Source organism: Phalacrocorax carbo, chromosome 19 (genome assembly GCF_963921805.1).
Source record: "Phalacrocorax carbo chromosome 19, bPhaCar2.1, whole genome shotgun sequence".
In the NCBI taxonomy this organism is placed as follows: Eukaryota; Metazoa; Chordata; class Aves; order Suliformes; family Phalacrocoracidae; genus Phalacrocorax; species Phalacrocorax carbo.
This window is the reverse complement of record NC_087531.1, coordinates 6,378,253-6,390,849: the sequence shown is the minus strand read 5'-3', so window position 1 is coordinate 6,390,849 and position 12,597 is coordinate 6,378,253. Positions and strand designations below refer to the sequence as shown.

At 52.1% G+C, this 12,597-nt stretch overlaps 1 protein-coding gene across 4 annotated transcripts in view; it reads left to right on the top strand.

Moving 5' to 3' along the window:
* Positions 1 to 12,597, top strand: part of ADAMTS10 (ADAM metallopeptidase with thrombospondin type 1 motif 10) — an 82,445-nt gene that overhangs the window by 40,742 nt on the left and 29,106 nt on the right. For all 4 annotated transcript variants that reach the window (XM_064469387.1, XM_064469388.1, XM_064469389.1 and 1 more), the window contains exons 4-10: positions 1,079 to 1,238; positions 3,339 to 3,556; positions 4,811 to 4,894; positions 5,276 to 5,421; positions 10,754 to 10,797; positions 12,036 to 12,141; positions 12,308 to 12,454. In XM_064469387.1, coding sequence (XP_064325457.1) covers positions 1,079 to 1,238; positions 3,339 to 3,556; positions 4,811 to 4,894; positions 5,276 to 5,421; positions 10,754 to 10,797; positions 12,036 to 12,141; positions 12,308 to 12,454 — 905 coding nt within the window. The remainder of the gene's footprint in view (positions 1 to 1,078; positions 1,239 to 3,338; positions 3,557 to 4,810; positions 4,895 to 5,275; positions 5,422 to 10,753; positions 10,798 to 12,035; positions 12,142 to 12,307; positions 12,455 to 12,597) is intronic.

Below are 12,597 nucleotides of genomic sequence, written 5' to 3'. Positions count from 1 at the left end.
TGCTGGTAAAGTTCAGCTGATAGCATGCCCACGTTTCCTGGAGGTAGGTGAGATTCAGTGCCAGTTGTTACAGCGATGGAGCTTCAAGCATTGTACAATACAGATATTATATCGTGTCGGGCTGCCAGAAACATTTTAGGTTGCTCAGACCTTTTAGGTAGATGAAAAGCTTGCTGTGAGGATGGGACCAGCTGCAGAGGAGAGATCTTGCAAAGTGGGGTTGGCTGCTCATCCTGCTGGGGTCTGCTCCTGCCCAGTCATCTCTGCCTTGTGAGTGGGTCCACTCACAAGGTCTGGGCTCACAGCTGAGATTCATTCAGTCAAAGAATAAAATAAGGGAGAACAGAAAAAAAACCCCAAAAACAAACAAAAAAACCCACACACAAAAAACCAAAAAACAACAAATAAGGGAGCAGAAACAAGGTGATCTGGCTGAGGTGGCCAGTCGGAGGTGCAAAAGGGGAAGTGGTGCCTGTGGGGCATAACACAGGTTTCAGGCTGCAGAGCAAGGTTGTGGCTCCTGCTGGTTGCCTTACTGCTAATTGGACTTCAGATTTTAAAGATTCAGTGTGTTTCTCAAAAGCCTCTGAGCATGTGCACTTCTCTGCAGCCCTGTGCCCAAGTTTTCCAGCTGGTGGTAATGGTCCTGAGCTGCTTTCAAAGGTTTGTCGGTGAGGTTGAAAAGCATAGGAGGCAGCGCTCACTGCTGAGCTGTGCTGCTTTTGAAGGTATGATATTTAGACTCCCACAGATGGCTCTCAATTAGACTGAGTGGGTGGAATAGGAAACAACTTATTCATAATTTTGCAAGGAAAGACTGTGATTTCCAGAGGACTTTAGTGAACACAGATGTCCCAAGGCATCCACAACTGTCTGGCTCAGTTTTCGCTGGTCTGTAGGTTCATATAGTTCAGGGTTTGTGTGTAAATGAAAGATTCCTTCACATTCTCAAAAGTATTTGTCAGTCCCCAGAAATTCAGTTGTTAATCACCAGAAAGCTCATTACGAGAAGCCACCAGTGTATCACCCAGTTCCCTCTCTCCCTCTTTCATTGCCTTCCCTCTCTTTCCTTCTGCAGCATGGGGTGATTGTCGCAGATGAGGAGGAATATTTCATTGAACCGCTGAGCCCGGGAGCCAATGTCAGCACAGGGAGCGAGGGCAAGGGCAGCCCCCACGTGGTGTACAAGCGATCGTCTCTCCAGTACCCACACATGGATGCAGCCTGCGGTGTGCTAGGTATGTGTACCCACCAACACATCCTCTGCCCATCCCAGTGCAGGCTGGGAAAGTCCTGGTAGACTGGGCTTTGAGGTTCCACAATGCACCATATGGCAAAGAACCAAATTTATCTCTGCATTCCAGAAATTTTTCTGCATTTACTTTTACCCATGTTACGGATTTCTGGTGGCCCAGTCTTTGGAAAGCTCTTGTACTCTCTTCTTTGCAGCAGGGCTTTAAAATTTGTAAATAGAGCATGGAATAGAAGAGGGAAAACTGCCTCTTATTGTTCTTAAGAAAAATCCTCCCAGATTTGGCCAATTTACAAGGTATTGGGAAATCATAGCTTATGCATGTTCAGCAGAGACTTGTCTTCAGGTTTCAGTCAGTGAAGATTGTGTCCACACTGGGATACATCTGCTGCTGTTAGAGACCAGGTGGAAAGATGCCTTGTAGGGGGTGGGATGTGGGATCTGGTTAGTCACAGTGGGCTCTGGGAGATGTTATAGAGAACAGCAATTGCACATCTACCCCATTTCTATGCTTACAGGCCTTTAACTTCCGAAAGGATTCACACAGGTCTCCCCTGGCCTCTCCCCACGTGCCTGTGCCCTTCTCGTCCCTGCTAGCAGTCAGTCTGTGTCCCAGAGCCTGGCTGAATTCCCCAGCCCTTGCAAATGTGCAGAGCTTCTCCATCTACCCAACATGTTGCATGCACACAGGATGCTGCTCCCTCAGTTTACAGAGGCTTCCTGAGGCTCCATAAGGATGAGAGGAGATGCCATCCCTGCAGAGGGGCCAGCTCACATTTTATGGATTAGAGTTTGTGGATGCAGAAGCAAAGCTGTTCCCAGTTGCTCCTGGCAGGTTTGTGTGTCACTTCAGAATGTTCCCCAGTGGTGACACTTGACCAGATGAGGAGTCACTTCTGGAAGGGATGGAGCCTCTGGAGACACCAGGGCACTGCCAGCCTGCTCTGCACAGGCTCTGAGTGTCTCCAGACCTGCCAGCATCTCTGGAGACAACCTGTGCTTCCCTGGCCCAACTCCTCCTGTCCCAGCTCCCAAAGTCACGTTGGATGAAGCGCCAGCAGACTCCCCTTCTGCTGACTCTTTGCCACGTTCCCTGGCTTCCAGACAAAAGTTAGCCTGTTCCTAATTGCTTCTTGGAAAGCAAAGACCGCACAGTGGGAGCCACAGGCCAAATACAGTTCAGAACAGCCACAGTGCAACTGGCCCCAGCAAAGCCACCCCATCCTCTCACCCCACAGGCTGGACCTGTCCTGGCCTGCCCGGTACAGCTGGGCCCCGAGCACCCCTGCGAGCTCCCTCTCATCAGCCGGAGGGGCCGGAGCTGGTAGGCTGTGGGGCTGCCTGTGATCTGCTCATCTTCCCAGTCTTGCTGGATGTTTGATGATCCAGCATCGGAGCAGAAGAGGGGGATTCAGCTGGCTCTGCTGACAGGGCAGGAGAGTGGTTGTAATTGCCCAGCCAGCTCTCCTGCCCTGTGGTGGTCTCCAGGCCATGGGTTTGGAGCTGACAGCCTTGCTGGGGACATCTCTAGGGTTGGGTCAGTAGCGCTTGAAGCCTGGAGTAAAGTCCTACAAACCCGCTGCTGCTGCTTTGGAGGCTGCAGCCATTTCTGTGGAGGAAAAGCCAAGTCCTAAATTCAGGTCCTGGCAAGAAAAAGAAAGAGGAAATGATTGGCAATGGATTTATTTTCAGATGATGTCTGTGTAGTTTCTAAATCCACACTGCTCTTCTCTGCGACAGAGGTGAGGGCAGGGCCTTGCAGCACGGAGGTGAAGTGCGTGGGGCTGCTGCAGCAGGATGGACACACACCTCTGCCCGCAGCACCTGGGCAGGAGGAGAGCAGGAGGGCAGGCAGGATGCCAGCGGGGCCGGTGGGAGCACGGGGACAGCCCTGGAATGCATTAGGAGGAGCTCAGCAGATCCGGCCGATGGCAGTGGGGATGTTCGCTGGGTCCGTGCGTAGTGCATAAAAAGCCTTGCAATGGCCTTTCCTTCCCTGAAACCAAGCTCATACTGTGCGCCCCTCACCTCTGTGCTGCTGAATTGCTGCTGGAGGGCAACAGAAAAAATCTCTTCTCCTCCTCAGATGAGAAGCCCTGGAAAGGGAGACACTGGTGGCTGCGGATGCTGAAGCCTTCCCCTCTGAAGCCATCGGGCAACCACAGCCAGCGAGGCCAGCTGCCCCTGAAGAGATCCGTCAGCACGGAGCGTTACGTGGAGACCCTGGTGGTGGCGGACAAAATGATGGTGGGGTACCACGGGCGGCGGGACATAGAGCAATACATCCTGGCCATCATGAATATTGTAAGTGTTATAACCACACCATGAACCTCGGGGGACCCCAGGGGCTCACGCACCCAGCAGCAGAGAGCAAGCAGGATTAAATCCTGTTCATCACCCTGAATGTCTGCATTTGGCAGAGGGTGCCATGTGCTTTTCCTGCAAGAAGGAAAGTGGGATGGGAATGCAGTGGGGAAATCAGATCTGTTCCAGGTTGGCAGTAGCTTCTCCCCATCCCCAGAGCAAGATGTTTGGATTAAAAATCCTGACCCACTGCTGCTGCTCATGAGCAGTGATACTCTGGAGCCTGCAGGGACTCTGTCATATCGGGGAGGCACTGTAGGAGAGGTAAACTCTGGCCCGTCTGACCATGCTACAGGCCAGATCTGGACTGGGAGAACAAAGCCCTTTCTTTGAACAGCATCTCTCATCTCAAATTAGCATTGCAAATAGGGCCAGCCAAGCTGAGAAACATGGGAAAGCATAAGGACAGTGAGCTCTCACGCTTGGGGGCTGATCAGCATGAGGGCTGGGGAGCAATACCCTCATTCTTCCATACTGCGCTGCCCACATCTCTGGGTTACTGCGGAGGAGCTTCCTCTGCAGCATCAGATTTGGGTCACTGCTGGCAGCAGGATACCAGGCTAGATGCATTAACAGCCTGAATTGGCCATGCTGTGAATCCTTCTGTGAGGTGAGATAGGCTTGGAAGTTATCCATCAAACCGCTGAAAGCCTCTCTGTGATGGTTCTTTGTCCCGTCCTCTGCAGGATCTCTTTTCATGGCTTGCTCTGCATTTCTAAAGCAGATGCCAGATTTTAAAACAATGCCATTTCTAACTGTTTCATCTGCTGTAAAACACCCATCGTGTGGCGGCAGATTTCTGAGAGATGCTGTGTGGTTCCCTGCCGATGGGCAGTCAGCAGAGCTTCATCCCCGTGGCTACGTAATGCCAGGACCATGGGGCTTCTCCACCTGAGCTCCAGGCAAGGAGCAGGTGCTGTGGGATGTCGGCTTCACTGCTTGAATCTCTCCAGGAGACACCAAGGTCTGAACATGGTTTAGGAGGCTCTGCAATCCAAGTGGTAACGTGGAGTCCCATATTCATTTCTGCTTTCAAAAAAGATTGTGTTCAGACCCTGCAGCCTGTGCTGACAAATCAGCCCTGTTTCCCTCCAATGGGTGCCCAGCACATGCCATCTCACGCACTGATTGCACCATCACCCAGCCAGCGAGCTCATTTTTAAGACTCTTCTTTTCTTGTTTCTTGGAGGTCAGGTTGCCAAACTTTTCCAGGACTCAAGTCTGGGCAATATTGTCAATATCCTGGTGACCCGGCTGATTCTCCTCACTGAGGATCAGGTAAGGTGGGCTTTGCTGAGTCGCTTTCATCATGTGTCTGCACTTCCTTTGCGGGTCTGTGTGTTCCCCCTGGATGTCACCCCTGGCAGGTCCCCCCAGTGCAGTCTCCTGGGTGCACCACATCCTCTCAATGGCAGCTGGGGACTGGGTTCAGGCTATAGGGTAAGGAGACCTATGGGACTCTGACGACTGTTTCTATGATAAGGTGGCTTTAGGGAGGTTTAAGTAGCTTTAGTCCTCCTAAAGTCTTGCTTTCCCATGGCCTCCATGAAAAGGTGGGGGCATCTGGACTGGTGTCAGTGCTCTGCTGGCATGGGAATAGGCAGTACCTTCATATCAGAGCTGTCCTGGACACACACTGTCATACTGCTTCCATTCCAGCCCACACTGGAGATTAACCACCACGCTGGGAAATCCCTGGACAGCTTCTGCAAGTGGCAGAAATCCATTGTGAACAGGAATGGCAATGGGAACGCTATCCCCGAGAATGGCATAGCCAACCACGACACTGCAGTGCTGATCACCAGGTAAGGCAGAGCCCGGCCCTGGCAGCACTGTCCTCACGGGGTGTGTCCTCTGTGCAGCTGTCCTCTATCTTTGTCCAAGTGGTTCATCCGAGGCTTCCTTCCCATGTGCTCCCCTGCAAGCTGCCTGGCAGCGGCAGTCCCTCAGGCTGGCCACTTGCCAGTTCCCTTGCAGCCATGCAGATTATTGCAGTTCAGATAGTTATAATCCTCCAGTGTCTTCCCTCAGTCTTTGTTGCGCTCTCAAGGAGTTTAGTTTGCAGCCATGGGTATTTGTGCACCAAAAGTCAATGGTGCAGTGTGTACAGCAGTGTTGGGCATGTGTGGGAACTCATCCCGGAGTCGTGGAGCATTGGGCATCCTACTGAAATGGAGGCCCCCATCTGCCCCTGCTGTGAAAGATGGAGAAAAGGTTACAAGCAGGACCTGAGCATCATGACAGTGACAGAGTGCCTCCAGCCAGTATGGGATTTGGCTCACCTCATTTTAGGTGCCTACATCACAGAATCCCAGGTTGGAAGGGACCTCAGGGATCATCTAGTCCAACCTTTCTGGGAAGAACACAGTCTAGACAAGATGGCCCAGCATCCTGTCCAGACGACTCTTGAAGGTGTCCAACGTGGCCGAGTCAACCCCTTCCCTGGGGAGATTATTCCAATGGGTGACTGTCCTCACTGAAAAATTTCCCTCTGGTGTCCAATTGGAATCTCCCCAAGAGCAACTTGTGTCCATTCCCCCTTGTCCCCTCCATGTGACTCCTTGTAAAAAGGGAGTCTCTGCCTTCTTTGTAGCTACCCCTTAAGTACTGGTACATGGTGATGAGATCCCCTCTGAGCCTCCTTTTCTCAAGGCTGAACAAACCCAGCTCTCCCAGCCTATCCTTGTATGGCAGCTTCCCAGTCCTTTGATCATCCTGGTGGCCCTTCTCTGGACCCCTTCCAGCCTGTCCACATCCTTTTTGTATAGGGGGGACCAGAACGGCACACAGTACTCCAGGTGTGGCCTGACAAGCGCTGAGTAGAGCGGGATAACGACTTCTTTCTCTCTGCTGGCGATGCCCTTTTTGATCCAACCCAGCATCCTGTTGGCCTTCTTGGCCGCAGCAGCCACTGTTTGCTCATGTTGAGCTTTCTGTCCGCCAGGACCCCCAGGTCCCTTTCCACAGAGCTGCTCTCCAGCCAGGTGGATCCCAGTCTGTGCTGCACTCCCGGATTATGTTTTCCCAGGTGCATGATCTTACACTTGTCCTTGTTGAACTTCATAAGGTTCTTGCTGGCCCACTCCTCCAGCCTATCCAGATCTCCCTGCAGAGCAGCTCTCCCTTCTGGAGTGTCTGCTTCCCCACTCAACTTGGTGTCATCTGCAAACTTCATCAGGCTACACTTGATGCCCTTATCCAGATCACTTATAAAGACATTGAATAACATTGGGCCCAATATCGATCCCTGGGGGACCCCACTAGTGACAGGTTGCCACTTGGAAAAGGAGCTATTTACCACCACCCTTTGGGTGCGGCCTGTCAGCCAGTTCCCCACCCACTGCACAGACCACTTCTCTAGGCCATAACGCATTAATTTTTCCAGGAGGAGACTGTGGGGGACCGTATCAAAGGCCTTGGAGAAGTCCAGGTAGACAATGTCCACCGCCCGCCCCATGTCAACCAGGCAAGTCACTCTGTCATAGAAGGCCACCAGGTTTGTCAAGCACGATCTGCCTTTAGTGAAGCCATGTTGGCTTTTCCCAATCACGTGCTTCATTTGACTTGTGATGGCCCCCAGGAGGATTCGTTCCATAACTTTCCCAGGGATTGAAGTAAGGCTGATGGGCCTATAGTTACCCGGCTCCTCCCTCGAGCCCTTCTTGTAGATAGGGGTAACATTTGCCTTCCTCCAGTCCTCTGGGACATCCCCCGGTCTCCATGACTTCTCGAAGATTATGGAGAGTGGCCTTGCGATGACGTCAGTCAGCTCTCAACACCCTCGGGTGGATGGCATCAGGGCCCATTGATTTGTAGGGGTCAAGCTTCTGTAGTAATTCATGTACTAACTCTTCCTTCACTGATGGTGGGTTGGTGTTTGGATCAATCGGCAATTTCGTTCCCAAAGCCTGGGACCCGACAGTGCTGGTAAAGACAGAGGTGAAGAAGGTGTTGAGGACCTCTGCCTTTTCTGCATCATTGGTGATTGACTCTCCTTTTCCATTTAACAGTGGGCCTATGTTTTCCTTCTTTTTCTGCTTATGGTTGACATGTCTGAAGAACCCTTTCTTGTTATTTTTTATGTCTACAGCCAGTTTCAATTCAAATTGGGCTTTTGCTTTTCTAACTGCATCTCTGCACACTCTGGCTATGCCCTTGTAGTTCTCGGTGGATAATCCTCCACTTCTCCATCTCTGGTGTGCTTCCCTTTTGGATTTGAGTAGACCCAGGAGGTCATGGTTGAGCCAGGGGGGCCTCTTGTTCCGCTTACTTCCCTTTCCTTTGTAGGGGATAAATTGGCTTTGTGCTTCCAATAGAGAGTTCTTGAAGAATTCCTAGCACTCACTAGCTCCTTGGTCTTCCATGGAAGCTTCCCATCGAATCCCTCCCAACTGAACCCTGAGTGCACTGAAGTTTGCTCTTCTAAAATCCAGAATCCTTGTCTTAGAACTGACCTTCAGTGCACTCAGCAGGATCCCGAACTCCACAACATTGTGGTCACTGCAGCCAAGGCTATCACTAACCGAGATATTACAAAGCAGGCTTTCTCGGTTTGTGAATAGCAAATCCAGCAGCGCCTCCTTCCTGGTTGGCACGTCTATCATTTGTATCAGGAAACAGTCCTCTATACATTCCAGGAACTTGGTGGATGACATGCGAGCTGCTGTATTGTTACATGTAGGGCTGAACTCTCTCCTTGGTAGCTGATGGACACCCTTGAAGCAGTGACTTCATCCCAGCTCCCTTAGGACAAGAGCACTCCTGCCCTGCCTGTGTCTCTACGCTCCTGTAACTGGGTCAGCAGCTTAACCTGGATGCTGAACAAGAGCTGGGTAAAGGGGTCTGAACCTTCACATGCAGGACAAATAACCCCTGTCAGAATAGATGGATGCTTGAGCCTGGAGCAGCAGAGGGTACAGGAGGGACAGCTGGAAGGATGGACGGATGTTCAGAAAGAAAGAAGATTCAGAGAGGACAACAGGGAGTGGAAGGAACAGAGGGGTGGCTGGGAGGCAGAGGATGCTGGAAGGACAGAGGGGATGAAGGGCACTGAGAGGCAGCTCTCAGCAGCGCTGCTGGCTGTACCCAGGACACTGGCTCTCCAATGCCCCTGTATGCCCTGCTTGGGCAGAGGGGCAGCAGCCTGGGGAGAAGCCAAAGGCAAACCCAAGACTTGTTTGTGCCCTTTTTTCCCCCTCTTGCAAAGTGGAAGAGAGTCATAAAATGAAAGCGCTGGAGACAGCAGCTTCCAAGTGGGGGCTGGTTTTGTTGGCACCATGCGCCGCTCTCCTGATCCAGTTCCCGGCAGCAGCTGGAGCCATGTGCAGCCTGCACATCCCTCCTGGGGGGCCTGTGAGAGCTGCCAGGTGCATCCCTCCTGGGGAGTTTGTGAGATGAGAGCCCTCAAGCACCAGGGGAGGAGCAAGCAAAAGGCCCCTCAGCCCCAGCTTTTCACCCTCCTGGAGCTGCGGCATCTGCTTTTCCTTCCCTCCCACCACACGTGTGAGATGCAAACACCAGCTCTGAGATCTTCATCCTCCCACCAGATGTTTGAGCTAACCCAAAGCAACTTGCTGGCCAGCCGCACCAGGCTTGGACAGCACCAGCGCATCTGGCCCCGTCTCTAATAAATTCCCTGTCTCCCGATAACATCTTGCTGAGCCTGGGGGCTTTTTTCTCTTGCAGCGATGTGTCAAACCAGAGCCTCCGAAGGCTTTAACGGTATTCACTCAAAACAAAGCAAACAAATCTTTTTCACTCGCTTGGTTTCCTGCCAGGGGTGAGAGGTTTGGACACTTCCAGAGAACGCCAGAGGCCAAAGGCACAGGAGCCATCACCAGGAACACGTTATGCTTAACCTATCATGTGCTATCAGCTTGCTCCCTCCCCACTCTCCTCTCCGTAGGGCTGCCAGGGCGAGCGATGTCGGATGGTCCTGCTTGCCGTGTGCATGTCCCCCAAACACACACTGCAGTCGGTGGCCTTGGTGCTCCGAGCCCAGCTCATGCTCAGGTTGAAATGGACCTCTGGGCTAAGGAGCAACACTCCAACCTGGCCCTGGGGCATCCCAGCCCGGCTGCCGCCGGTTCCCCTGCCTGCTGCCCTACGCGGATTTCGCTGTTAGCCTTGCCCCTTTCAGCCTGGGTTTTGCAAAGACCCAAATGTCTGGGGAGTCTCACCTTCTGAAGAAGGTATTTGAACAGACACAGGGAGGGCATGCGGTTCCTCTTCACAATTAAATGATAATATTCTCTCTCTGGCCCAAACTGGTCTCTTTCAGAGCTGCTGCCATGTCCCATTGTGAGGGTGCTGCATTTCCATTTGGAGGAGATTTTACTTTGCTGTCCTCGTTTAGCTTTTCCTTGTACACGACTAACAATGTGAAAACAGTCGATTCCTTGATGCAATGGCGGGAAGTCGAGGCCAGGAACAAAGAAGAGTCATCTTGAATCAACCCATATTGAATTTGTTTGGGAAACTCTCAGTAAAGAACTAAACTGGGGGGGGGGGAGGATCACTTTAGCGCTTTAATGAAACCACAGTGGGTTTTGAAATAGAACATGTTTTCAAACTGAAATGTTTTCCTTATTTTAAAAAAATAATTCAGAATTACATATTTGATTGATACATTTTGCTGCGAGGGACCTGAGTTTACAGATAGCAGGCTGGCCCTGTCCTCTTCTACCCTGCGCTGCTGGGGCAGATCCCGGAGCCCGGTGCCTTCCAGGAGAGAAGTGGCCAGCTCCTGGGAGTGCACTGGGTGCTAGTGAGCAGGGCTGGGGCACCCACCCAAACCCAAAAAGCTTCAAAGCTAGAATAGCATTGTCCCTGCTGATTTGCCACATTTCATTGAAACCAAACCTCCGCCCCTGCTCAGCAACTGCCCCACAGTTAAGGGACAGGAGCTATTGTTTAAAATCCACACTGAGTCTCAGCCTGGGGGAAGTGAGTGTTGTGCAACACAGATCAGAGGTATCCTACCTGTAACAGTGGGTACTTCCCATTTCAGAAGTGTTGCATGAGCCATGGGCTCTTTTGAAGCGTTTTGGATGTGAACACATAAGTAAAATGGAGGTGCGCTATTTTGGAGCCACCAAAATTGTAAGTGTTCTTAACGCTGCCCTCTCTTCTTTGCAGATACGACATTTGCATCTACAAGAACAAACCGTGCGGCACCCTGGGTAGGTAGGATTTTGCTGCCCCTTTGGCAGCACTTCTCACCAGCACACACATCTTCAGGAGTGTGGCAAGGGCGGGCTGTGCCATCCCCCTTTCCTAGTGAGCAGGCTGAGGGGAAGTGCTTGCCCAACACTACCGCAAGCACCAGCAGCAGAGCCAGGAACAGGCCAGTGGTTGCCAGCCCGCTCGACTGTGTAGCCTCCTTACTTCTGTAAACACTAAAAGCAGCAACCCGGAGGACAGATGGGCTCTGGAACGCTTCTCTCTTATATCCCTGGGTCAGGTCCAGCCTGATAATTAAGAACCACTTGCATCTAGGGCTGGTCCATAGCCTAGTGGAGTATTCCTGGCTTAGCAGAGAGAAATAAAAAAAGACTTTTTTGTGATGACTATAAAGGGAGTTCTTTATTTAAACTGCTAGATGCAGACAGACCCTGCAGCTCTCTCTGGCTGTAGCTCCTAATTTGTCTTGCCCTGGTCTAGACTAAGCAGTCAGGAAGGGATTACTGCTCTGAATCACTGCAGTTAAAAATTAAAAGTTGGTGGATCTCTGACCTGATGCAGCTGCAGACAAGGTACCTGGGAGGGAGGTTGAGGCTGGAGGTGCTATAACGGCTCAATTCATTCCTTAAGCAGAGACTGTTCCCTCCCTGGCCTGGTGCAGCAGGCACAGCCTGTGGTGGTGGGACAGTGTACGGGAAGAGGGTTGAGGGACTCTGCTGCCATGATTCAGGGGGGATTTCTGCATGATCCAGCCCTCCAGATGGAGTCAGGCTAGATTCCTGATCACGGTGGGTGTCAGCCAGAACCAAGCACGGATGGTCAGCTTGAATCCTGGCTTAGTTGGTTGTCCAGGCCGCCCTGGCCGAGTTTGGATGCCCAACTGCAGGTGCAGCTGATCTCAGGTTCCCCACCAGCAGTGTCATCATTGTGACAAGGACTGCTCCCCCTCTGCACACAGTCTGGGGCTTGGATATGAAATTCAGAGGATTTTGACCCATTCTTAGCATTTCCGAGCCTGCCATTGTTAGTTGACAGTGCTGAGTGACCATATGTCCGCAGCCCGTAAGAGCCATGGGTCCCTCCCAAAGCAACAGGGGGGAAGAAACTTGTTATTGCCAGAAGGCTGTGCTCAGTGTTAGTGAGTGTGAAGCACATCAGTCAGTCCCCAAATAGCACCCATGTCCCCTGCAGATGCTTTGTGCTGTCCCTATGTGACAGCTCTGTCTGGCTTCCCTAGGCCTGGCCCCCGTCGGTGGGATGTGCGAACGAGAACGAAGCTGCAGCATCAACGAGGACATTGGCCTGGCCACGGCCTTCACCATTGCCCACGAGATCGGCCACACGTGAGTACTGTGCCAGCAGAGTCCCTGGGAGCAGCCGTCACAGAGAGGGGCCCCTGTTGGTTTGTTCCTGCCAACAGGAGCTGAAAAATCCTTCCAATGTATGATCCAGCTGTGTCGAAAATGCAGCAGCTGATCATCCCTCTATTGCCTTGGTGATGCTTTCTAGGTTTGGCATGAATCATGATGGGGTTGGCAACAGCTGTGGCTCCCGTGGGCAAGAAACGGCCAAGCTCATGGCAGCTCACATCACCATGAAGACCAACCCGTTTGTGTGGTCCACGTGCAGCAGGGATTACATCACCAGCTTCCTGGAGTAAGGAATCCATCTCACCTTGCCCTTCCTTCTACCTCGCAACCAGCACACACCTCCAACCTCTCTCAGTCACTTGTGAGAAGTGGGTAAAGCCAAAGAAAAGCCCCCAAAGCACACAGCCCGTGTCTTGTCTCCCAGCACCT